Source organism: Chrysochloris asiatica, unplaced genomic scaffold (assembly GCF_000296735.1).
Source record: "Chrysochloris asiatica unplaced genomic scaffold, ChrAsi1.0 scaffold00097, whole genome shotgun sequence".
Classification (NCBI taxonomy): Eukaryota; Metazoa; Chordata; class Mammalia; order Afrosoricida; family Chrysochloridae; genus Chrysochloris; species Chrysochloris asiatica.
Genome location: NW_006408615.1, coordinates 8,556,830 through 8,583,514, shown reverse-complemented (window position 1 = coordinate 8,583,514; position 26,685 = coordinate 8,556,830). Strand labels below are relative to the sequence as shown.

Below are 26,685 nucleotides of genomic sequence, written 5' to 3'. Positions count from 1 at the left end.
AAAAAAAAAAAAAATTGCTCACAATACAGACTAAGTATGGTGAAAGAATCCAACCCTGTCGCACACCTTTCCTAATTTCAAACCATTCAGTGTCCCCTTGTTCTGTTCAAACATCTGCCTCTTGGTCTATCTACAGATTCCTCATGAGCACAATTAATGTTCCAGAATACTCATTCTCCACAATGTTGTCCATAGCTTGTCAGGATCCAATGGAAAGCCTTTGTGTAGTCAATAAAGCACAGGCAAACATCTATCTGGTACTCTCTACTTTCAGTCATGATTCATCTGACATCACTAATACCCCTTGTTCTACGTCCTCTTCTGAATATGGCCTGAACCTCTGGAAGTTCTCTGTCAAAATGTGCTTGCAGCTGTTTTATAGTATCATTGACAAAATTTTACTTGCATATTAGTGATAGTGTCTGGTGATTTCTGCATTCCATTGGGTCACCTCTCTTTGGAATGGGCACAAGTTTGAATCTTTTCCAATCAGTTGGCCAGGTATTTGTCTTCCCAAATTCTTGGCATCCACAAATGAGTGCCTCCAGTGCCACAACCGTTTGTTGAAAGATTTCAGTTTTTATCCCATCAATTCCTGAAGTCTTGTTCTTTGCCAGTGACTTCAGTACACCTTGGACTTCTTCCTTCAGGATCATTAGCACTTGATCATATGCTACCTCTTGAAATGGGTGAACATCAACCATTTCTCTTTGGTACAGTAACTCTGTATAGTCCTTCCATCTTCTTTTGATGCTTTCTGCATCATTCAATATTTTAAATCAAGCCTTGAATTTTTTCTTTAGTTCCCTCAGCTTGAGAAATGCTGAGTGTGTTCTTCCCTTTTGGTTTTCTAACTCCATATCTTTGCCCATTTCATTACAATATTTCACTATGTATTCTCAAGCTACCCTTTGCAATTTTCTATTCAGCTCTTTCACCTCCTCATTTCTTCCATGTGCTTTAGCATCTCTACACTGGAGAGCAAGCTTCAGAGTACATTCTGACATCCATTTTTGTCTTTTTCCTCTTGTCTTTTTAGTGACCTTTTCCTTTCTTCCTGTATGATGTTCTTGATGTCATCCCACAACTCTTCTGGTCTTCAGTCATTCATGTCTAATTCATCTTATCAGTTCTCGAGATGATCTCTAAATTCAGGTGGGATATATTCAAGGCCATATTTTGGCTCTCGTAGATTTGTTTTAATTTTCTTCACCTTCAGCCTGAACTGTGACTGTTTCACATTCTGCCTCTGGCTTTGTTTTGGCTGATGACATGGAGTTTTTCCATTGTGTCTTTCCACAGACGCAGTCAATTTGGTTTCTGTGTATTCCATCTGGTGAGGTTCATGTGCATAGTCATCTTTTATGTTGTTTAAAAGACATATTTGTAATGAAGAAGTCATTGGGCTTTCAAAATTCCATCATCAAGGCTATATTTCCCAATGATTGATCCTTCCTCAGCTCACTAATACATAGGATATTAATGTTTTTGTATTGCATTTAATTTTGATGACTTCTGATTTTCTAGATTCATACTTCTTACGTTTCATGTTCTAATTATTAATGGATGTCTCCTCATTTTCAGTTGTGCCCCTTCAGACCATGGAAGTCCTGAAAGCTTTACTCCATTTGCGTCATCACAAGCCACTCTACTTTGAGGAGGCAGCTCTTCCTTAGTCGTATTTTGACTGTTTTCCAACCTGAGGGGCTCATCTTCCAGCAGTAAATCTAATAACATTCTGGTTATATTCAGAATGTTCTCATCTTCCAGCGCTATATCTAACAGTGTTCTACTGCTGTTCATAAGGTTTTCAGTGGCTAACCATTGATAAGTGGTCCACCTCTCCTTCTGCCTAGTCTGTCTTAGTCTGGAAGCTCTGCTGAACCCTGTCCACCATGGATGACCCTGCTGGGATTAAAAAATACCAATGGCATAATTTCCGGCATCACAGCCATACACAAAGCCACCACAGTATGAGAAACTATTACAGATTAGGTGGGGCAGCATTGATGAAGTCCCAGGCATGACAGTAACTGAAGCTCTGACATCTGTGGAGGCTCTGACATCTGGAGGCTGATGCTCTGGTCGGGTTGAAGAACTCTCTTGAGGCTTTCAGGAGAAGAACTCTCTGGAACCATTGGCCACACTCCATCTCTCATCAGATGAGTGGTGGCTGAGTCTGAGGTACAATGGGTAGGAACTGAGTCCAGGTCTCCCGTGTGGAAAGTGAGGTTTCTACCATTGAGGCACCAGCATTTCTTCCCTGAGGATAGTGAATGCTACTGTCACTGGTGAGCTCAGAGTCCAGGGACACCCCTACTCCATGCTCATAGAACACACAGGAATTGATGTTCAACTTTCTTCCTTACTTCCACCCCCTCCGAGCAGATGCAGGGACAGCATTCCCAGAGCATCTGTTAATCACTCCCCCAAATGTTCTCATCTCTACCCTGTGGTCAGTTGGCATCAAGTCCATAAAGACAATATTCCACATCCTTTGGTGAGTAACAGCTGGGATGTTAAAAGCTCATGAGTGGTCATCCAAGGTCTAACTATCGGTCTCTCCCGGTCTGGAGTAAAGAAGAGTGATGGACATTGAAGACGCTTTGAAATAATTAATCCAACTTGGACTAATGGACCAAGTGAACATCAGTCTCCATGACTCTGAGATCAAAAGAACTAGATGGTGCCCGGCTACCATGAGCAAGTGCTCTGAAAGGGATCACATTAGGAGGTCCTGGATGTTGTTGTTGTTAAGTGCCTTTGAGTCAGTTCTGACTCATAGCGACCCTGTATAGGGTTTCTGAGGAGCAGCTGCTGGGTATGAACGGCCGACCTTGTGGTTCAAACGGACCTTGCAGTCCAGAGCATTATCCTGCAGCGCCACACCAGGACGAGAAGGTCCTGGACAGAGTGGGAGAAAATGTGGAACAAAACTCAAGATCATAAAAAAAAACAAACCAGGCTTACTGGTCACAGAGCGACTGGAGGTTATTCCAGGCCTGTGGTCCTTGGCAACCCTTCAGCTCTGGACCTGACCTTACCTTGCGGCTCAATTTTTAGCCAAGCAATAGATAGCTATACAGGGACAAGAGCACCCATGAGGCTTGTGCGCCACTGAGTGGTCAACCATTCAGGATCAAAAGGGCAGCATTTACGCAAGGACAAAATGAAAAATGGTTGGAAAAGAAGGAGAAATGGAAACAGGAAACACGGAGGAAGTAGGGTAGGTAGGTGATGCTACATTGAGGAGACGGAAATCAATGAGATGGAATGAAGTGTGTGATTTGTTGAATCTCAAACGGATGATCTGTGCTGTAAACCTTCACTTAATTCACGATAAAAAGTTAAAAAAATAAAAAAGGGTCCCCCACCCCCATCTTTTGCCTCTCCTTCCTCTTGGAATGTCCCCTCCTGTCTGCCTGTCTCAAGCCACCAATCCCACGTAATTTCTGGCCCCTAGGTTACACACCTGTGCCTCCCCTACACCCCACATCCACACTCATCCTCTCACGCAGGAGAGCAGTGCTGGAGGCAGGGACGTGCTTGTGAGGGGCTCAGCCACACAAGGAGCAGAGAGAGGGGCACTGAATGATCCATTTCCAAAGAATCTCAACTTCTGATAACCATCGCCAGGCACAGATGTCATTGGGAGTTGACACTGCCCTGAGCCCTAGGCTGTCAGAACCACTGGATTTTCTCCTCAACTACGGGCTTGCCATTGAACAGGAAAAGGTAAAAACATGCGCTCTCCTCTCCGCCCAGGAGACAAGCTAGAATGTTAATCAGGTTACTGAATGGAACCAATCCTCTGGTTTTCCTCCTGTCTTTAGACAGGTCCGCAACCTAATCTCCTCCCCGATTCTGACCCCATATAAGTCTACACTCCCCTGGCATTTGGTGCTCAGAATCTGGAGAAAAGTTAGCTTCTCTGAACCAGCCGGCTTAATAAAATCTGAAACTCTGCTTCACCTCTCTGAGTGGCCTCAGGTTCTTCAACTGAGGGACCAAGAGCTGCTGTGACACTCTTGAATCTAAAACTGCTGTAACACTGTCAGGTGTGGCTCTGTATGTCCTCCTGGTCCACCCCTCTGCTATCCTCTGACAGGCTGTGGCTCCCTGAAGGCAGGGCTGTGTCCTGTCCACTGTTCTGCCCCCAGCCTGAGCACACAGCTGATGCTGGATACTTGCTTCCTGAGTGAATGAGTGAGAAAGCCCCAGAAGGATTGAGGTCAACTCCCAGGCCCACAAGGTGACCTGGCCACAAACTCATCACATTAAAGTCCTCCAGGGAAGACTGTGGAATCCTGGTGTGGGGCTGTGGGCTAATGTATCAGACTGCAAAGCTGTTTGAACTGCAAGGTCGGTGGCTCAAGCTCACCAGCTGCTCCTTGGAAACCCTGTATAGGGTCACTGTGGGTCAGAATTGACTCAACGGCACTTCACAACAACAACAACAACAAAGCTAGTGCCACCAAAGGAGGGCCTGGTCCTGGTGCTGGGCCCAACTCCAGGGCACCTGGGCACTCGCTCTGGTCTGTTTTCCCAGTTGTGAAACAGTCATGCCAGTCTTTACCTCCAAGGGTGATGGTGAGGCTCAGATGTGTGGCACAGACTGGGTTCTGAAAAGTGGACCACGGCCACTAAAGTGCCCACAGTGTGACCTGAATTTCAGCTTCACTCCTTCTTTCTGCCTCGTGTGAAGTCAGGGTCATTGCTTCAGCAACTCTCGCTCCTGCCAACTGCAGGTGACCGGTGAGGAGGTCTGAGAATTTATGTTTTTCTGCATTTCAAGTGTCCAGGACTCTAGCTCCCTGCCACCTGCCACGTGGGCCCTTCTCCACTCTTCCCTGTTCTCCCCAACCTCGTTCTTCCTGTCTTTCATTTATTTCCTTTCTTTCAGCAAATGGTGATAGGAAGGAAGAAACGAAGGAAGAGAGAGGAGAAAGGAGGAATGGTGGATAAACAGAGAGGGAGGGAGAGATACACAGGCTACTCAATCTAAGGTGACATCAAACCCACTGGCTGACTTTAGGGTCAAGGGGAAAGGCACAGAAAATTCTGAACATGCAATTGTAGCATGTTCTGTGAGACAAGGGAACCCAGTGCAGGAAACTCACAGCATACATTACAGGCTCTGAGAAGGCTTGTGATCAACTAGAGTCAAACCTGTGGAACCCCCTCCCCCAGGTGATAGAGCTCCCCCACCTTCAGAGGTTCTGGTTTATGGACTTAGACTTAGAGACTGAAAGGGGCCTCTGGACTGGCTCTCACAGGAGACACTGGCGGAGTAAGTGGCTCTCTCTCCTTTTCACCAGAGGGCGCTAACTGCAGGGACAGCCAGTCTGGACCCTTCCTGGACTGCTGGGATAGGGCCACAGGCAAAGGGAGATCTGAAAGGTGAACCTCAAGTTCACCAAGGCAAATGAGATGCTCAGAGCAAAGCACGTCTGTTCTCCAGCAACCCTGGGCTTCCACCTGGAAGGGACGCTATAGATCTGAGGCTCTGTCCCCTATTACGGCTGCCCCAACTCCCCCAGGCCAGTTCCGGAGACACTGTGTCCACACATGTCCACCTGTCAGCTCCTCAGGAGCAGGGGCCAGGCCCAGAGCAGGCTCCCGAGGCTGCAGAGTGAGGGTCTAGCTGGGCTCTCCCCTCCTGTCCTCTGCTCCTTGTCCTGACAAGCATGAAGACCCTGAGTGACTGCCCAGCACAGAGACCTGCGGAACCCCCTCCTGGAAGGGGATTCAGGGATCATTTCAGTTGTTTCCAGAAATCCTGGACTTCAGAGCCCTGGTGCCAGGCAGCCCGGCTGCCCGCTAGCTCAGAGCTAATCAAATTGGATTAATCCAAATCCAATTACATTCTGCAAACTTGGACTGCGTGGCTCCTTGGCGGGGGACAGGGTGGGCTGTTAGGAGACTGCGCACGCACATTGCTGCCACATGGTCAGGGTTCAATCTCCCTGCAGCACTATGCTGGCGGCCCTTTCTCTTCTCTGAGCCTCAGTTTCCATATGTGTGAAATGGGTAGCCAGGGCCTCCTGAGAGAGGGGCTGGTGAAGAGGGCTTCTGAGGAGCATGTGGGGATCGCAAATAAAGGGGACCTCTGGAGCGTGGAGGGGGTTGTGGCCAGCACCCAGAAAGAGACAGAGTTGCTGACTGGAGAGTGGTGACTTGGGGGGAGGGAACATTTAAGAACCGGGATGCTCGGGCTCCAGTTATACCATCATGTGGACTGGGGGTCAGTGGCTGGGCCATGCCTTCCTCTCTCCAGTGCTCTTCAGCCCCTCCTGGGCCCCCCATTCATGCCTCTCTGGGCCCTGTGACCTTTCCCACCCTGGCTGATTTTCCCTGATGGCCTTTGAGCAGTTTGGGATGCTCTGCTATCATGTGCCGAGAGGCGCTGTGGCAGAACCACTGGGTGCCTGTCTGAAAAGCAAAGTTCATGGATGCATTCAGAGCGAGCGAGGGAGGAGGGAGTCCCTGCCTCCTGCCCCTGGCCCAGATAACAAAGCAGGGATGTGTACCTTCCAAGGGTCGTTGCCATGGAAATCTCATCACTAACATAATTTCCCACAACCATGTCCTTTACATAAACGGGAAGGGACAGCAAGCTGGGAACAGCAGAGCAGGAAGAAAAGAACAATTAACTTGCTCAGCCCTCCCCCCATCAGATTGGGGAGAAGGGATTTTCCTCCCCTTCCACCTCATCAAGGGAGGTGCAAGCTGTCCCCGCTCTGCAGGGAAAACCAAACACAACTCCGGCTGGAGTGGGGGAAGGGGTTGGGACATAGAGACTTGCACCACAGCTGTGCATGTTCACCAGTGGGTACACGGCAGACACCGCTTACCAGACGAGAACACGAGAACACGGAGGATCAGAGAGCTTAGTGAGTGAGGGGGACAAGGGGGCTGATGCAGCACAGAATGACCGAAGCTGAGGACTGCAGGGGAAGGCCACTGGCAACTCACCCCAACGGCCGCCCATGGGTGAGGGATGAGCAGGACAGCCCTGGGGCGAGCCTCATTCATTCCAGAACGTTCTCAGCTTTGATGGCAAGGGTGACTGTTGGCTGAGGAGGAATGACCTAGACCCCTGCCTTCCCTGGCTCCTTCCACATTTCTAAAATCCATCCCTTAAGAGCCCATAGCAACTGCATGTGCTCCAGGATGTCCGACTTCTGACCCCCTTTCCCCTGCTCAATTCTGGGGGTGACGTTTCATCCTACTAAAACTTTCTGTCCACGCTCTTAGTGGTCACAGGGCACATTCTGTTCACCCCTGACCTCCCAGGCGTGACAGAGATACGATTGCCAGTGAGGTCAGCAGCTTTGCCCCCACCTCACAGAGTGATCCAGGACAGGTGTAGCCTGGTCTGTCGGACGTGAAGACCTGCTTCACAGGAACCTTCTAGAGTTTAACTCTGACTGTCTTCTTGCTGCAGGAAACCTGCAAGGGGACCCTCGCCCCACCCAGTACCATAGGGTCAGGTTTAAGTTCTCAATGTGCCTTAAAGGTCCTCACAGTCTTGGGGATGGCTGTGCCGCTGTGGCCCTAGTTGTGGACACTGCTCCTCACCTCGGTACCTCTGGGGACACACACCTCCCTCCTCCTTTGAATGGCAACATCTTTCAGGAAGTCTGCCTTCCTGGGCTCCAAGGCTCCTTCCTGCGCTCTCTACCACAGCACGTGGCACACTAATGAAGACTGTCTGGTCTCCCCGCTGGACGGGCCTAAGGCCATGCCCTGAGTGAGCACTCCACCTGCACTGGCCAGGGACCTGGGCTTGGCCTCTCCGGGCATTTGGTACAGGGATGCACTTGTTAAGAGAAATTTCCTTCCAGCAGTTCTTCAACTATTTCCTCTGTGGACATGTGGGCTTCTTCTTGTTCTGGAATGCCAATAATTCTTAAGTTATTCTTTTTCATGTTGTCCAACATGAATCTTAGGCCATCTTCAGAATTTTTTATCCTTTTTTGTGTTTGTTCTTCTATCTTAGTGATAGTCAGAGATTTGTCTTCCAGCTCACTGATTCTACTTTCCATCTCATCTATTCTACTCCTCTGCCCTTTCAGAGTGTTCTCTATTTCTGTTATTTTGTTATTGATTGCTTGGACCTCTTTCTGTAGGTTTTGAATTGTTTCCAATGCTGTATCTATCTTATTTGATTGTTCCTGTTGCACTTTCCTGGCTTCTTCCTTATGTTTCTCAACTCCATTGTAAAGTGTTTTGAAACATTTTATGATCATTATTCTGAATTCCATCTCAGGCATTTCCAAGGCCTGCCCTCCTTCCAGAATGGAATCCAGGTCTACTTCTAGGTCATTTGTCTCAGATACTTTATCTTGTTTTTGGACATGTGCTGATATGGTCATCTGCTTTTGCTTCTGTGCTGAGCTCTGATTCTCTCACTATTGGGAGGACTGGGCTTTCATGTGCCCCCAAATTCAATCCTCTAGGGCACCAGCCAGCCGGGCTACATGCCCCCCCACTGGACCCCCAGCTGACTATGAACCTGGACCACCCCAGGCAGCATACTGAGGCAGTTTTTCATGCCTCCATAGTCTCTTCAGAGAGAGGCTGAGCATCAACAAGACGAACTTCCTTCCTCCAGAAATGCGAACTGTGCTCATCCTCTCCCAGGTCCTGGCCAGGCAGGCTGTGAATTTCCCATCACCTCTGAATGCCAGGACCCAGTGAGGGCACTGGGACCCACAGCACTCACTGCACCTCCCTTCCCCACAGGACTGCTGTCCCCTCGCTGTGTCCATGGTTCCTCTGCTCAGCCCCTCCTCACTCCCCACTGCTCCTTCTGCCTTGATCACAAGCTGTCCTCAGTGAAGTGGGGTCGGTGCCTACAGGAGTAGGGGAGTGAACATGTGCAGAGTGACAGCGTGCATGGGGTCAGTGAGACCAACCTGCTCAGTCTCCTCATCTGAGAAGTGGGAGGCCAAGACCATCTTTGACAAGTCTGTTAACAAGCAGTAAAGAGGTGATGAGCTCCAGTTCAAAGCACACCCCCACCCCTGATAGTAGAGTGTTTAGTAAAAGCCTGCCCTGGAACCTCCAGAACCCCTGTCCTTGGTTTCACAGTGGACGTCCCTGCAGAGCTGGCTCCCCTCGGCTCCTGCCCAGAGACCACTTCACCTTCTTCCTGACCGCCCCTGACAATTCTCAGGCTGGTCACTAGGTGTCACCACAATCAAGCCAAAGCCTCCATGTGGACTCAGGGTCACTTGGTAAAAGCCTTCTTTTCTGGTTCCCACAGAACTGGTGGCTCAGACCACAGAGATCTGGTTGCGTCTTCTACCATCTGAGTTTCCACTGCCCTCAGGTCCTTGCTTACTGGAAGCAAAGATGATTCAAAATAATTATTGATGAAGATCAAAGATTACAGCCTTTGGTATGAGTTGCAGCTCAATGTAAAGAAAACAAAAATCCTCACCACTGGACCAATAAATGGCATGATAAACTGAGAAAACACTGAATTCGTCAAAGATTTCATTTTCCTTGGATCCACTATCAACACTCATGGGAGGAACAGTCAAGAAATCAAACGACATAATGTATCAGGCAAATCTGCTGCACAAGAACTCCTTAAACCATTTAAGAGCAAAGATATCAGTTTGAGGTATTTTCAATTGCCTCCTATGCATGAGATCGCTATGAGTTGGAAGCGACACAATGACAACTAACAACAACAACAACATATGCATGTGAAACCTGGACAGTGAATAAGGAAACCCATAGAAGAATCGATGCCTCTGAGTTATGGTGTTGGAGGAGGAGAATACTCAAAGCGCCATGGGCTGCCAAAAGAACCCACAGCTCTGTGTTGGAAGAAGTGCAGCCAGAGTGCTCCTTGGAAGCCAGCATGGTGAGACTTTATCTCTCATACTTTGGACATACTGTCAGGAGGGACCAGTCGCTGGAGAAGGACATCATGCTTGGTAGAGGGTCAGTGAAGAAGAGGGAGACCCCCAACGAGATGGATGGGCACAGCGGTGGCAACAATTTGCTCATGCGAGCTCTGGTAGCTTAGTGGTTACGAATCGGGCTGCGAACCTTAAGGTCAGCGGTTCGAAACTACCAGCTGCTCCGCGGGAGAAAGATGAGGCTTTCTACTCCTGTAAAGATTTACACCCCTTGGAAACCCTGTACTGGGTCGCTATGGGTCAGTCGGAACCGACTCGATGGCACTTAACAACAACAACAACAACACCAATTGAGAGGATGGTGCAGGACCAGGCAGTGTGTCGTTCTGTTGTGCACAGGTCACTGAGAGTTGGAATTGACTTGACTGCACCTAACAACAACAGGCCCCAGAGGCTGGACAGCCTGCTCTCCACAGGACTGCAAGAGCAGCAAATAAAAATCAAGGGCGCCCATTCCAATGTGAGTGACAGCACGGGCTGTCTTAGGACTCCCTTAATGGTCCAAATGTTGCATGGGACACATTTATATAAAGAAAGGATTTGTTGTTTATGGGAAGTCTGCAACCTCCCGCCACAAAGACCCTGCAGGAAGCCCTGGGGGACAGTCTGCTTATCTTCAGCCCAGCTCCTGCAGACCCCAGGGCCTGGCCTGCTTGTTAAGTGGGAACAAGTCTGTCTCTCCTTTGTGACAAGAGACCAGATGGACGGGGTGAATTCTAGGTAGCAGCTCCTTCATGGGCCCGGGGTTTGGGTTGGAGCCCGGGAGTGGGCAGGGGCGCCCCCTGCACTGCAGTCAGAGACTTGCTTGTAGAAAAGGGTTGGGACGAGAGAGCCAGTGAGACCAACCTCATACAGCAGAGGTCAACTCGGCGCCCTGCCCTGAGCCCAGTTCTGGGTCCTGGGAGGGTCACAGGGGTGAGAGCAGGGGAATTATGGCAGAGATCTCTGGCACAGGAGAGACAGGATTGATGGGCTTTGGAGAGAGCACTCTTGGCTGGAGTGTGTGTGAGTGTGTGTGTGTGTGTGTGTGTGTGTGTGTGGTGAGGTAGGTACCCAGGTTAGCAGACACAGGTCTTGGGGGGAAGAAGGCAGTTGAGTAGAACTTGAGAAGAAGGCAGTTGGAGGACATGGCTGAGAAGGGACACAGGGAACCATCATGTGGGTCACGGGGGACGCCTAAGTCTGGCTTTGCTCCCTGCTGGGAGGCATGCCGGGAGCTCAGGTTTTGGGGGAGATGGGAGATCATGTGCTTGGATTTGGACAGCTTTGGATCCTGTCCAGGAAGCTGTTGGCCATGGGGTCTGGAGAGATGGGGAAGGTGCTGAAGACGTCCCAGGAGGGGAGGGCTGATGCCAAGGGGGAGCCACAGCCGGGGTCTGAGAAGGGGCAGACACAACACTTCAGAAACATAAAGAGTCATGTGTCCACCAGGCTGGTGATCATCACCCACCTGGCCCACCTTGGCAGGGAGCCACCGGCCAGGCCCTTAGGAGTGAGGCTCAAGGCAGCAGTGAGAACCTCAGAGGCCAAGTAGCTCTGGACCCCAGTGACCCACGGCCTTGGTGCTGGGACCACGCTGCTAACAGGTACCTCCTCAGGCTTCAGAGCGGAAATCCTGTGCCTCACTGTTCTTCATAGGTGGGGCCCTGTCCTGCACGCACCTATCTGAATTGAAGATGGGGCATGGGCTCTGGCAGAGTCCTATTTCTGCCACCCACCTGCTAGGGGGCTTCGAACACATCCTTCAACCTCTGCCAGCTGTCACCCAAGGAAGGGTCCTGTGTGTTTGGATTCACCTCAGCTGAATGGTACCCACCCAGCATTCACTGACTGCCCATTTCTGCCCAGCTTCATCCTGGACACAGGGTTGCGTGGGTCCTGGCCACCCCTGAGAAGGTTCCTATCTGGAGGAAGAATGGCCTGCCTGCAGACATAAGAGCCACCGAGGAGGATCTGAGCAGGAGCCTGGACAAGGCATCTCGATGGGGCTGGGGGAGTCGGGGGCGGGGGCAGGCTGCAGAGAGGAGATGTGGCCGGGTCGGGTCAGGAGGCCTTCCAGACTGAGGGAGCAGTGAGCAGAATACAGGGGCTGGGAGGAGGCTGCTGTCTGCCCTGTGACAAGGTTGTGATTGTCACCTGAGCACAAGAGTCAGAGATGGAGCCTCTGGGACAGCCAAGGGGAGCAGCCTGATTCTATGGGTGCTAGGGGTTAAGGGGGGGGGTTCTGAGTGAGGCACAGTTTGGCCACAGGGTCTGTTAGGATAAATGCAGTGGCTGTCCTAACAGGGACAGAATGACAGCTTGGCCAGGGCTAAGGGCAGGAAGCAGTGACCACAAAGATCCCTGCTCCAGCCCCTTCACATATCAGTTCAATTTTTGATCTTAGGAAGTAGTGGGTTCGAATCCTGGCTCTGCTACTTACTCACTGTGGACAAACCTCTTCCCTTCTCAGTCTGAGTTTTCTCACCTGTGAAATGGGAGAGCTGTAGCTACAGGAGGTGGTTGTTTGTTGAGTCAGTTGTGACTCGTAGCAACCCTGTATAGGGTTTCCAAGGAGCAGCTGGTGGGTTTGAACTGTCGATCCTGTGGTTCAAAATGCAGTGCTGACCCCATAGCACCACACCAGGAGTCCCACACGATTCAATTACTTGTGTCGAGACCTGAGCACATTGCTCGGCACACGGTGGTGCCAAACGACAGCTAGCGGTTTTGCTGGGCCCAGTGAGGGGTTACGTTGACATCCTATCTTCATCCTCACAGCTAGGCTATAGTGTAAGTTACTGAAAGACGGGACAGGCTCCAGGACTTGTGGATGAGAAGGGGGTCAGGGTCAGGAGCGCCCCTCTTGGCTTAGTGTCCTCTACCCTGCACTGTCAGCTCTGTGGGAAATGCCCATCAAGAAGGTCGGGAAGGAAACAATGGGGGTGCACCGGTGCAGGGTGAGGGCTGTCTGGTGGGGCTGGCTGGAGGCCAGGCCAGGAGAAGGACGCGAGGCGGGGCTCCCCAGCCGGGAGTTGTTTATGGGGTGGGAGGCTCATAAAAAATAATGGGCTGGATTTATTGTCCCCATCTTGAGGGCCATTCCGGACCGCACAGGGCCAGAACAGGCCTTTTCTAGTAGCACCATAAATCTTTCACTAAATGTGAGAGCTGTTTATTCTCCTGGCTGCCTGGGTCTGCAGCAGAGAGTGGGGAGGAGAACCTGCGACCCCACCAAGTCTGCTCTGGAGTGCTGGCCTGGAGGGCCACTGCTGAGGCTGGGTAAAGTGCAGGGGTGCTTAACATGACTCATGGGTTCTCCTCGCATTTCAACCGAAAATCCCCCTCCATGCTGCGCAAACCCCCACAGTGATGGAGAGGTTGGGATGGTCCCACAACAGCGGTGCTGGTCTCCCTCAGTTCAGGGCCTGGCCCCCATCCTATGATGTGGAAATCACATCCCCCAGAGCAAATGGGAGGCCCTGACAGCTACGCACATGTATGGGACCCTGAGCCAGGATGAGGCTAGGGTGGCTGGGAGAGATTATGGTCTGCCCACGCACTAGGCAGAGATTGCCTTCTGATCATGAATGAATGTCTTGGGCTTCCCTTCTGGATGCAGCAGGTGTGAGCATCAAATGTGACCCCCTGCGTGTTAAATATGCATGGGGCTGTGTCCCTGTCACCCGCAGAAGAGTGGACATGGGCCTACAAGGACACCCTTTTTCAGGGAGGGAATGTCCAGCCAGCCTGCATGGCCATAAGGCAAGTGAACACATTTTAAGGGGGCCATGAGAAGAACTGAGGACAAGCCTGGCCCATGCATCTATGGCCTTTGATGTTTGAAAAGGGTGCTGAGTCCATTCAATGGGGAAAGAATAGTGTTTTCAACAAATGATGATGGACAACTGGATCTCCACATGCAGAAGAATGAAGCCGAATCCCTACCTCACTGCCATATACAAAATCATCTCAGAATGGATCAGTGCCCTAAATGTAAGAACTCAGAAAAAAAACAAAACATAGGGTCACCTAAAGCTCAGAATTTTGTTTCTGACAATGGACTCTCAGTATGAAAAACGACAAAAGATAAGAAGAAAGAAAGAAACTGGATGTCATCAAACTTAAAAAAAAGAAAAAAATTGTCCCTCAAAGGGCTTCATTAAGAAAATGCATAGACAACCACAGATAGAGAGAAAATAGGTAAGGGGTTAATAGTCAGACTATACAAAGAACATCCATAACTCAACAATAAAAAGCTAAACAACCCAGCTGAACAACGGGCAAGCACACCTGAATGAGCATTTCTCCAATGAAGACATACGAATGATCAATAAGCACGTGGAAAGCTAATATCATCAGTCATGGGAGAAATCAAAATCAGAACCACGGTAAGACGCCACTCCACTCCTACTACCCACTGCCATTAAGTCGACTCCAACTCCTAGTGCAGTGACCTTGCAGGATAGAGTACAATTGTCTAGAGGGTTTGCTGCTGGTGGTTATGGGCCGTGGAGTCGGTTCCGACTCATAGCGACCCTGTACAGGGTTTCCGAGGCTGTAAATATTTACAAGAGCAGAAAGCCTCATCTTTCTCCTGCAGAGCAGCTGGTAGTTTCGAACTGCCGACCTTGACATGAGCAGCCCGACTCATAACCACTACACTACCAGAGGGTTTGTTGTTGTTGTTAAATGCTATTGAGTCAGCTTGGACTCATAGCAACTCTGCCTGCGTAGGGTTTCCGAGGATGTAAATCTTTACAGGAGCAGAAAGCCTCATCTTTCTTTCATGGAACTGGATAGTTTTGAACTGCTGACCTTGAGGTTAGCAGCTCGACTCATAACCGCTATGCTACCAGAGCAGCAATCCCACTCATTGCTATATACCTAAAAGCCTAGAAAGCAGAGACTCAAACGGGTCCTGCATACCACCTTTCATGGCAACATTATTTACCATAGCCAAAAGTAGAAGGAATCAAGTGTCTATCAACAGATGAATGGATACACAAATGTGGTTTAAATGTACAATGGGATATCCCTTAGCCACAGAAAGAACTGAATGTCTGATACAACTGTTGACAAGGATGCACCTTGAAGATTTTCTGCTGAGTGAAAGGAATCAGATACAAAAGGATGAAGACTATTAAGATCTGCCTGCTTCCTGGAGCTGTGGGGAATCGGCAGAGAGACAAGAGAGATGAGTGGTTCCCTGTGTGTGTTTGTGTGTGTGTCACTGCATTTCTGTTTGGGGTGATGAAAAGTTTCGGAAGTGGTGGTGAGGGAAGCAGCAACTGTGACTGAGACTAATGCCACTGAACGGGACCCTTCAAATTGATGACAATGGCGAATGTTAGGTTACATTTCACCCCAAGAAAATGAAGAACCATCACTAAAGGAAGAGCCTGGAAAAGTGAGGTTGGAGGGCCTAAACGAGGCTGAAAACCACCCTTTCCAGGAAGCCCTTAGGCTGGGTGTGGGCTCAGCCTCCCTCGGCACTGTAGTTGACCGAGGGGCTGTGAGGTGCAGGGCCTTAGGGCCAGTCCACTTGGGAGACTCTCTCTCCAAGCCCACCACTCAGCCCCTGTGGGGAAGCGCCTTGCCTAGGCTGGCCACGTGGTCACAGTACGAACGTACAGTAAGGCTGGCGGGCAGACTGAAGCCCCCGGATACATGCAGGGGGATTAGAAAGCCCTTCCTGAGCCCTGATTTCTGGGTGTCCCTAGATACCACGCCAGCTCTGGCTGGACTGACCTGGCCGAGGTTCCTATTTGCATACAACCGAGGAGCTGACTGCCAGAGCTGGCCCCCAGACTGCCCTGCCCTGGGACTCCTGATGATGTGCAGAACAGGCCCACCTTGTCCAGAACCACCCACCACTGAAATATTCTTCACCTACGTGATGCAGGTAACAGCGCTGTCTGAAGTGTAAACCTGAGACCCTGGGAGAGGGCTGCTGGGATGCCTGTATCTCCCACCCAGCACAAAGCGGCGGAGTGGGGTGGGGTGTGTGTGTCTTCCTTTAATGTGCATTGTATACCCTAATGGAACCTTGGTGTGGCACTGTGGGTTAATGTGCTGGACTGCGAAGCTGTTTAAATTGCAAGGTCGGAGGTTCAAGTTTACCAATTGCTCCTCGGAAACTCTATACAGGGTCGCTGTGGGTCAAAATCAACTGAATGGCACTTAACAATAACAACTGATCAACTCCGCCACCATCACCAATAACTAACAAGACCTGGTCACTTTCACACTAAGGCCAAACTTGGCTAAGCATAGGCTCCCTGTCCTGTCACTCACACCAGTGCTGGACCTGGTCACAGGCTCTCCTACAGTCTAGAAAGGCTCTGGGACTCCGAGTCATCTGAGACCTTTGCTCTCAGGGTCCCTGTGAGGAGCAAGGGCTAGGCTGGCCTGCAGAGGGGGTCCAGCAGCAAACAGCAGCAGGCTGGCTGGCAGGCAGGGGCAGGCAGTCAGTGGACTTGGGGTGTTGAAGACCATCTATAGAAAGTATCAGGCCCAGGGTGGGGGCGAGGGGCTTAGACATCGGTTCCCTTCCCTCCTGGCAAGCCTGCTGCTGGAGGAACAAGCAGATGCTGGTCCTGAACTCATGGTTATCTATCCTCACAGTCCTGCTCTAAGCTGAAGGCAAGCTTAGAACCCCAGCGGTCCCCAGTCTCTCATTCTCCCACCCCCAAACAGATGCTACAGAGTCCAGCCGCAGGCTTGGTGATGTTTCCCCACTTGCCATGCATGCTGGCCAGGCCCTGTCTGGAACGCCCTCCATGACCTGCTCCCTCTCGCTGGCTCTGGGGCCCACGGTGTCACCCACCAGCTGTGCAGCTCTGTCTGATTTTCCTAACTTCTGCCCCTGCCTGAGGCCAGAGCCCGGCAGCATCTGGAGAGGTTCCAGCACATTCCTGCTGGACACCTCGCGCCCGTGGCACCCCAATGTGTGTAAGAGCAGTTGACACCCCCACTCTTCAGATGAGGAAGTCCCTGGGAGCCCCGTTACTTCCGTCCAGAGCTATTCTCGCAGTCCAGGATTGCACAGGAACTCCTCGGGTCTCCATCATGAGAGAGATGATGCGACACTTGCACAATGGACCCCAGAGACTGGCAGAAGCGCTTGCACACAACTGAACGAATACCAAAACATTCCTGCCCTGTAGACCAGCTCTGGCCAGATCTGAGGTTAGAACACTTTGTTGGGGGAAAAGGGAAACGTTCATTCCGAAGCAACGCTTTCCCGGAACATAAACACGACATATGTAAAATCAAATGGCAGCAACTTGGGAGAGGAACGGAGCTCAAGGGAGGCCTGTCTGCTCCCAGACTGGAGAATCCCTCCCTGACTTGCAGGACAAGGCGCAGTGGTGGCTGGGGTGGGGGACAGGAGGGCCATCCTGGAACTGTGAGGTTCAGGGCCAGAGAATGAGCAGGGAGGTCTATGTGCCTCGGGGCCCGGGGAGGGGAGAGATGGCCACAGAGCTCAACAGCTTCGTGTCTCTCTGCAGCTCCGCTCCCCTGGCACTGTGACAGCGTCCACAAGCTGAGCTCCAGTCCTGACCACACTTGTCACATCCGTCACAGCCCTGCTAGCCAGCACTGCACGTAACCGCATCTAAGCCTTTCCCCTTCATGGGCCTTCACTTGCCAGGGAGGGACTGCTGATCCTCTTTTACAGACTGACCACATGGTGAGCTGGAGGGCAGACACGAGAACCCAGTCCTCTCAGCCCCAGCCCCAGCACGACCCAGGGGCCTTGCCTGGCCTGCACTGCCCTCTAAGAAGTGGGCTCGCTCGGGAAGCTGTCTCTGAGGCCTGGCAGACTCTCTCACACATCTGGCCCCATCTCATCAAAACCCGTCTGCATGCTTCCAGGCAGTGCAGAGCCCGGCTCCACAGAGCTGGACAGGCAGTTGGGAGAGTCAGGTGACCAAAGAACCCAATCTGCCAAATGGCTCTGGATCCATCAGCCTTCCTGAGAGCCCCAGGGAGCAGAGCCACTTAGGTCCCATCTGGAAGGCCCAAGGCCTCCGTGCTTTGCCACGGGGACTCAGAGTTGTTACACGCTAATGGCAGGTAACTATTCAAACAGGAGCCAAGCTCTGAGGTGGGCAGTGTGCCCGAGTCACCAGCTGAACTGGTCCCAGGCGCCTCCCTGGCTCCCTGCACGGGCCCCACGGAGTGTTTCTGAAGAGAAGCACGAGGCCTGCCCCTCAGAGACTCAGGAAATACTGCTGCTTCTCCTTCCACGGCGGGGAGCTGTTGACTGGGTGGTACAGTGACTTAAGTGTTGATTGGCTAATGGAAAGGTTGGTGGTTCAAACCTACCAGCTGCTCCGTGTGAGAAAGATGAGGTAGGCAGCTTCCATAGAGATTTGTAGGCTAAGAGACCCTCCAGGCAGCTCGGCTTGCCCTCTGGGGTCATCACGGGTCGGAATTGACTTGAGGGGACTGGGTTATTATCTGGGTTACATGGTGTGTTTATATGGGTTTCACTGATCAGATTTGAAAAGCAGGCAATTCCACAGAATAGCCAATCCTACAGAAAGACGGGATCTCTTTAACCAAAATGCTGGTTGTTGTTGTTGTGAAGTGTTGTCAAGTCGGTTCCGACCCATAGCGACCCTGTATAGGGTTTCTGAGGAGCAGCTAGTGAGCTTGAACTGCCGACCTTGCAGTTCAAACGGCTTTGCAGTCTGGCGCATTAACCCACAGTGCCACAAAATGCTGGTTAATGCAGTATAAAGTTGGGACACCCCTCCACCCCCATCCTATCTGTGGTGGTGTGCCATGGAGTCAGTTCCGATTCATAGTGACCCTGCACAGGGTTTCTAAGGCTGTAAATCTTTACGGGAGCAGAAAGCCTCATCTTTCTGTCGCAGAACTGATGGTAGTTTCAAACTGCCGACCACACCGTTAGCAGCCTGACTCCTAACCACTAGAGGAAAGTGTCTGGCCACTTAGGGTTACTGGGGAGGGGCATGAGTCTTCATGGTCCCCACCGGCATGAGTCAGTGAGTGCTCCGTCCTGGAAGGGTCTGGGTTCCCCAGAAGCTCTCTGTTTGCCCCTACAGGCCACCTTCCCCAATCTGCTTATCCTGCCTCGCAGGCAGCCCCCTTTGAATGGGATGAGACCCTGACTCCACCAGGCAGCGTCTGGGGCTCCTCCCCTCAGTGAAGGCCGCCATGCCATTCTTGCTTTTATTTTCAGTCTCTCTTTTTACAAAACTAGATAGCTTTTCATTGTAAATTGGGTCAAGGCTTAGAGAGCAGATCAGTTTTCCATTTAACAGCTCACACCCATTTTGTTTCCCTCACTGACTGCAGTCCTCACAGTGTGACATCACTCATCCCACTTCCTCCCTGTGGTTCCTGCTTCCACCCCTTCTGAACTTGGTCCTTGGGCAAATGTTGCCCTTTTGACTGATAGCAGTTGGTTATTAGAAGGTGTGTGTACCTCACTAAGATTAGCATTCCCCATACAGACCTGTCTATCGGTTGGCTGAAAACTAAGCCCTAAATTTCAACCTGAAGGGCCATTGTCTGGTGGCTCCATCAGTCTCTCTCTGACCAGTAAGCCTGGTCTCCTAGGGTTCTGATGTTTGTTCCACATTTTCTCCCACTTGATCCTGGAGCATCTAATGCGATCACTTTCAGAGCAGTTGGTAGTGGTAGTTGGGCACCATCTAGCTCTTCTGGTCTCAGACTGTGGAGACTGATGGTCACATGGTCTGACTAGATTCATTGTTTCCAAGTATCTTCAATTTTTATCACTTTTCTCCCCTCCAGACAGGGAGAGCCCAATAGCTGCACCTTAGACAGTTGCTCATTACTTTTTAAGACCCCAGCCACTACCCACCAAAGTAGGATGTAGACCATTGTCTTTGTGGACTATGTCATGCCAATTGACCTTGGTGTCCCCTGACACCATGGACCTGAGCCCCCAGACCCAGTAAAGCGTACACTCAAAGTATTTGGCTATTTTTAAAAAGTTTTCATAACTTTGTCCCTTGATAATCCAGCACGTTTGTAGACACATTTGTAACAAAGGTACAAACCAATGTGTAAATATCCTTTGCCAAACCAAACATATATATATTATGTGTGGGTGTAGTCCTACTCTCCCTCCCATACCTGTATAGCTTGCATGTCGACTCAATTGCATATCGCCTTCCCATCACACAACTAGCACATGTATTAATTTCTTCCCAAGTTTAAAATCTACTTGACATCCTCTCCATTTGGAAGCTCTGTAACTTTTTAAAAAGTTCCCTCCTTTTATTTTGTAGTTGTAATTACACACTGGTACTCTAATTCCCTATGTTCAGTCTGATGGACTGGCCAAGAGGCAGCGTCAACGGACTCAAGCAGCAGTAGTGAGGTTGGCTCAGGATCAGGCAGTGTTTCGTTCTGCTGTGTATCAGGTTGCTGTGAGTCGGTACCGACTCGGCATCTAACAACAACAGGTTTGCTTTGGACTCCTGGTGTGGTGCTGTAGAATCACCACTGGACATTGAACGACAAGGTCAGCAGTTCAAACCCATCAGCTGCTGCTTGGAAATCTTACACAGGGTTGCTATGAGTCAGAACCGACTCGATGGCACTTAACAACAACAACAAAGTTTGTTTTACTATGGATATATTTCTATAATTAAGTTGACCTGTAGGTGTTTTGTCTTCATGTACATTGATCTCAAGTTGTTGTCTACTGTTCTTCTGTTGTTGAGTCCTTTTGTAAGGTGTGTCTTTTTTTTTTACAAATTCCTTTCATTTCTGCTTATCTGGAAATGTCCAAATTTCACCATCATATTTGAGAGACAATTTTGCTGGGTATAAGATTCTTGGTTGGCATTTTTTTTCTTTCAGAGTTTATATATGTTGTCCCATTGTCTTCTTGCTTGCATGGTTTCTGCTGAGAAATCAGAGCTTTAGAATGATTGCTTCTACTTTGTTGGTAACTTTTCCTTTTTTTTTTTTTCCTCTTTCATTGTCTTTAGAAAGTTTGATTATGATATGTCTTGGTGGTTTTCTTTTGGGGTCTACTCTGTTTGGGATTCATTCCGATTCTTGAATGTTTCTTTTTCTTTTTTTTTTTTTTTTTAATGGTATTAAGGAAGTTTTCTTCCAACAACTATTTAACATTTTTCTCTGTAGTTTTTTTTTTTTTTTTTGCTGTTCCCTCCCTTCCCTGTTCTGGAATTCTGATCACATAAAAGTTGTTCCTCTTGATGCTGTTCTATGTAATTCTTTGACTTTCTTCAGATTTTTGTTGTTGTTGTTTTTTCCTGATTTTTCTTCTAGAAAATTAGTATTGAGAGATTTGTCGTCAAATTCACTAATTCAGCCTTCCATTGATTTACTTCTACTTCTTTGCCCTTTCAGTATATTATCTACTTCTGATATTTTAGCATTAATCTTTTGGATTTCTATTTGCTGTTGTATGACTTCTTCTTAATTTGTCAGTTTATTCTTGTAGTGTTTCCCTGAATTCTTCTAAGTTTTGCCCATGTTTTCCTTGATTTTCTCTTCAGCTTTCTTGATCTTTCTCTCAATCTGCTGAAGGTAACAAAATGCCATGCTTTTGGAGTCCTTAACAGGTAGCTCCAATGCCATCCCCGATAGGTTTTTCAGCTCTGTAACTTGGTCATTCATCTGAGCCAATCTTTCTTGTTTCTTTGTGTGAACCAAAATAGTCTGTTTTCTCCAAGATACTGTGGTTCTGTTGTATTTGTACTTAACATGATCACATGTTGGTATGTTCTTACTCTCTCACTACCTGTCTTGTGGTGGGTGTGATAGAGAATGGGAGTATGTGTACAGTTCTCTGCTTGCTTTTCCTCTAGTGAAGTTGAGGGTGCATTTGGCTGGTACTGGTTGCTGTCTATTGATGAATGTGTGGGCAGGAGTTTACAGTGGTCCTTGTCAAGTAGATTGGCCTACAGGAGCCTGGATGGGCCATGTGGGTACAGTTGCTGTCTCTTGTCAAGTGGGACAAGAAAAGGAAAAACAAAAACAATAGCAGAAAAGAAAGTGATATAGAAACAAGCAGGGAGAAAGTCGGCAAGCAAAAGCAAGAAAACAGAATTTAATAACGTTTTTGTTGCCAACCGTCAGAGTACGATTGTGTTACCAGGCTGCTGTCCTGATCCACCGCCGCATACAAACAAACCTTCAAGATGGCTGTGCTGGAGTCAGGTCCAACCACAGTGCATCTGTCCGTCTCCTCTCTCGCTACTTTAGTTCAGCTTCTTCTCCTACTAGCTATTCAATCCACTTCTCCATCCTTTCAAGTGTAGGGTTCCATCAGTCACATACATTTCATTTGGTCTTTCAAGTCTTTGCTGTAGAGGGTCTGTGTAGTGTGTCTGCCCAGTCCGCCATCTTGCCGGAAGTCCTCAAACAGTCTCCCATTCTTCTTTTCATTTGTGCCTGGGCCATCACTACCTTGGGACCTTTGCACACACCTGTCCCCCACTGGACACCTCCTAGCTCCTCTCACTGCTGTTTCAGCTCACATGTGGCTCCCTCACAGAGGCCTTCAACCCCAGCCACTGTATCACCCCATCCCTCTCTCTACAAACCTTCTCAGCTCTGAGAAGCCAGGCCCACAGCTGCTGTGCCCCAGGTGCAAACCTTGCCCTCCTCAGCCCTGCTGTGTGAGCCTGGGTGGTTCACCTCACCTGACTGTCCTTCCATTTCCTCACTACCACAGGGCACTCCATAGGAGCCAGGGTGGTGAGTTTGTCTCATGCACTTCGGACATGTGAGCAGGAGTGACCCGTCCCTGGAGAAGGGTATTATGCTGACTAAAGTAGGGGTGTTAGTGGGAAACAGGGAGATCCTCAACGAGATGGACCAACACAGCAGCTTCAACAATTCGCTCAAACACAGTGATGACCGCAGGACTGAACAGCGCTTTGTTCTCTTGTACATGGGTCGACGTGTTCCTCACAACAGTGGTCACTACACACACCGTCTACACACAGAGTGCTGCTGTGAGGAGGAAGCGAGTTTGGCTCAGGGTGGGTGTCTGACAAGCAACAGAGGTCACTGCCGTCACTCTCCACATCATCATCTTGTACCCTGCGGACACCGAGGTGCATGACATCCGCGGTACAACAAATGCTTCAGGTCAAACTGACGCCCAGGGACCCACTGTGGAAAGCTGAACCCCCCGCGGCACAGAGCAAACACCACAGACAGAAAGAGCGCGCGGCAGCCACCACTGAGGAAGGCCACAGCTTCTGCCACGCAGCGCCTTTAACGCTCCCTCCTGATGAAAGTGGGACCCCCTTCCTCTTCAAATGCTCACTCCAGCTCTGTCCTATGTATCAAGCCAGAAGTGGCTCACCTCCTCGTTGATGTTGCCTGCCTGTCTTAGGTGCCTTGGCCCCACTGTGCCATGGTTGGGGCATTTACAGGGTGCATGCTGAGCTCGGACTGCCCCACAGCCACTTGGAGGCAGTGGCCAAGAACTGGACAGCAGGTCCCCTTTCTTGTCCCTCTGGGGTACTGCAAAGCTGGGGTGTGGAGCCAAACCTGCTCTGGGGGAAACTGCCTAAGCAAACAGGACGTGCGCATGAATCCAATACTGCCCTGTGGCTTTATTACCTGCAGTCTGTGCATTTGGAATGTTTCCCCTTTTTCTTTCTCAGAAACCGCTTTGAGATGAACTTATCCCAGCCCTGCCCCGACAATCACACCTTCCAGCCAGGTCTCTGACACATTCCATCCTCCAAATTCCTGACAATTACCACTCTGCCCTTTAGCAGATGAGGCAGCAGAGGCTGGCTGGTGGGGCCACCCAGAGCTCCCATCAGGGAGCGGCAGGCAGAGCTGGGTCCACACAATGGACTGGCCTGCTGAACTGGAGACACAGCTCATGGAAGGGGCTGCCCTGATCTTCTTCGTTCTATCTACTTCCTGACTACCCAGAATGCCACAGCCCAGGATAGCAAGCTCCGTCCTCTGCACCCACAACCACACTGCTGCAACACCAAGACCCAACTCCACATACCTGACTGCACCATGATCTCAGCACATGCGCTTCTGTGCCCTCGCAAATGCCGTTCCTCCTGCCTGTGAGCCCCTCCAAGAGTCTGTATGTGTGTCCTGGGCCCAGATGGAGGATTCTGACCTCCACTGCCCTGACACCAAGGCTGGCCAGCACCTCTCGACACCTACCCAGACTCTAGGCAGCAGCAGGTTCCCAAGCACCAGGGCCTCTGCTGGCTGGTGAGCCAGGTTTGAGGAGACTAAATACTGATCTGGCCTGGAGCCCCCTTTGGGGAAGCAGATGATGGGGAATGGGACCCCCTTCTCCCTAGGCAGAGCAAGCTCCACCCAGGAAGGAAAACAGCTTTTCTGGGCACATCTGCCATGTGTGGTCCCACCTGGTCCCCAGGTGGTGGCGCTGCACAGTGGTCTTCCTGCTACGGGGTGGAGGGAGCCGGCCGTGGCCCTGAGATTGCAGGGGGTCAGCCCGGGCTGCACTCACCATTGGAACGGTGGATGCAGGTGTGCTGGTTGTCACTGAGGAAGAAGCCGCTGTGGCACTGACACTCGTAGCTGCCCATGGCGTTGACGCAGATCTGCTGGCAGCCACCGTTGTTGGCCTGACATTCGTCCACATCTGTGAGGGGAGCGAGGGAGGGGGAGAGAGGTCACAGCTGGAGCTGGGAGAGGCTACAGTCACCCCCAGTGGTACCCCCCAGAGAGACTCCCAGCGGTATCCCTCACAGGTGCTCCTGGTGGTACCCTCCAGAGGTTCTCTTCCCTGGAGGTGTTCCTGGTGGTACTCTTAGGGGGTACTCCACAGAGGGGCTCTGGACATTAACCCTGGGAACACTCCCCAGAAGTAGTGGTCACACTGGCAGTAGTGCTAGCTGACCCTGACCGAGTGCTTCCTACAGAATCAGCACTGTTGTAAGCATCTCACCTGAACAGACTCCTTTAATCCTCAGGTCAGGTGCAGGTGTTAGCCCATTTTATAGATGAGGAAACTGAGGTGCAGAGAGGCCAAGTCCCTTGTCCAGGTGGCAGAGGTAGACTCTGACCCTCAGGCCTGGGCTCTGCCCTGTGTCCCTCTCCATCCCTCCCCTCGGCACCTGCCAACCAGCCATACCATAGACTCACCCAACAGCACCGGATTATAGAGCTGAAGGGAGGCTGGAGGACTCTGTCTGCAAATGGAGGGTTTCGAAGGCCCTGGCTTTTGTTGCTGCGAGCGGTCAGACAGCCCTCTGCGAGAAACAGCCAGACCAGGGCCACACTCACCGACCGACCAGAAGCTGCTGGCACTGGGGCACCTGGCTGGCAGAAGGCTTTATGGGGTCTGGTCTTGACCAGAGCAGCTGGTTTCATTGACTGAAGTCGTAACCCTCCCCTTCCACACACACTGTCAGTTTGTTTCAAGAAAGGAGGTTTTCTCAAACCCTAATGTTCCATGTCTCTATTGTCATTTTAATAGGCAAATATATAAAACCACAAAAGCAATATGAGCTATTGGCTGTTTCTAGCTGATCCCTGGGCCTCCCCCCCACCCCCCACCCCCCCACACACATTTTGGTCTTAGCCTTTTATGCAGTTCTAACAAAGACAATTTACAACTGGGACCAAAAAGATGTTAAAAGGTCCAGAGTCAGGCTGAGTGAACAGCATTGAGCCTGGAGAGGTCTTAGTTCTGAAACTGGTTAGCTGAGTCCTATTGAAGCTCACAGACCATCAATTACTGATATGGAAATTCAAACTGAAGCTGAAGAAAATGAAAACAAATCCATGAGAGCCAAAACATGACCTTGAATTTATCCCACCTGAATTTACAGGTCATCTGAAGAACAGATCTGATACATTAAACACTAAAGACGGCAGACCAGAAGAGTTGTGGGATGACATCAAGAACATCATACATGAAGAGACCAAAAAGTCATTAAGAAGACAAGAAAGAAGGAAAAGGTCAAAATGGATGTCAGAAGAGACACTGAAACTTGCTCTCCAGCATAGAGATATTAAAGCAAATGGAAGAAATGGAGGAGGTCCAAGAGCTGAACAGAAAATTTCAAAGATCACCTCGAGAAGATAAAGCCAAATATTACAATAAAATGTGCAAAGATCTGGAATCAGAAAACCAAAAAGGAAGAACACACTCAGCATTTCTCAAACTGGGGGAACTGAAGAAAAAATTCAGGCCTCGACTTTTGTTAATGAAAGACTCTCTGGGCAAATTATTGAGTGATGTAGAACACATCAAGAGAAGATGGAAGGAATACACAGAGTCACTGTACCAAAAGGAAATGGTTAATGTTCAACTATTTCTAGAGGTAGCAGATGATCAAGAGCCAATGACACTCAGAGAGGAAGTCCACAGTGCATTGAAGGAATTGGCAAAGAACAAGGCACCAGGAATTGATGGAATAAAAACTGAAATCTTTCAAGAAAGTGAGGCAGCACAGGAGGCACTCATTCATCTCTGCCAAGAATTTTGGAAGACAAGTATCTGGCCGATTGATTGGAAGAGATCCATATTTGTGCCCATTCAAAAGAGAGGTGACCCAATAGAATGCGGAAATTATAGGACAATCTCTTTGATATCTCATGTGAGTAAAGTTTTGCTGAAGGTAATACAGAAACGGCTACAATCATACATTGACAGAGACCTTCCAGAGGTTCAAGCCAGATTCAGAAGAGGCCGTGGAACAAGGGATATCATTGCTGATGTTCAATGGATCTTGGCTGAAAGCAGAGAATATCAGAAAGATGTTTA

General features: G+C 50.0%; 1 protein-coding gene across 1 annotated transcript in view; it reads right to left on the bottom strand.

Moving 5' to 3' along the window:
* SCUBE1 (signal peptide, CUB domain, EGF-like 1) overlaps positions 1-26,685 on the bottom strand; it is a 151,387-nt gene that overhangs the window by 50,672 nt on the left and 74,030 nt on the right. The window contains exon 5 of the mRNA XM_006866906.1: positions 24,421-24,555. Within this exon, the coding sequence (XP_006866968.1) occupies positions 24,421-24,555 (135 nt within the window). The remainder of the gene's footprint in view (positions 1-24,420; positions 24,556-26,685) is intronic.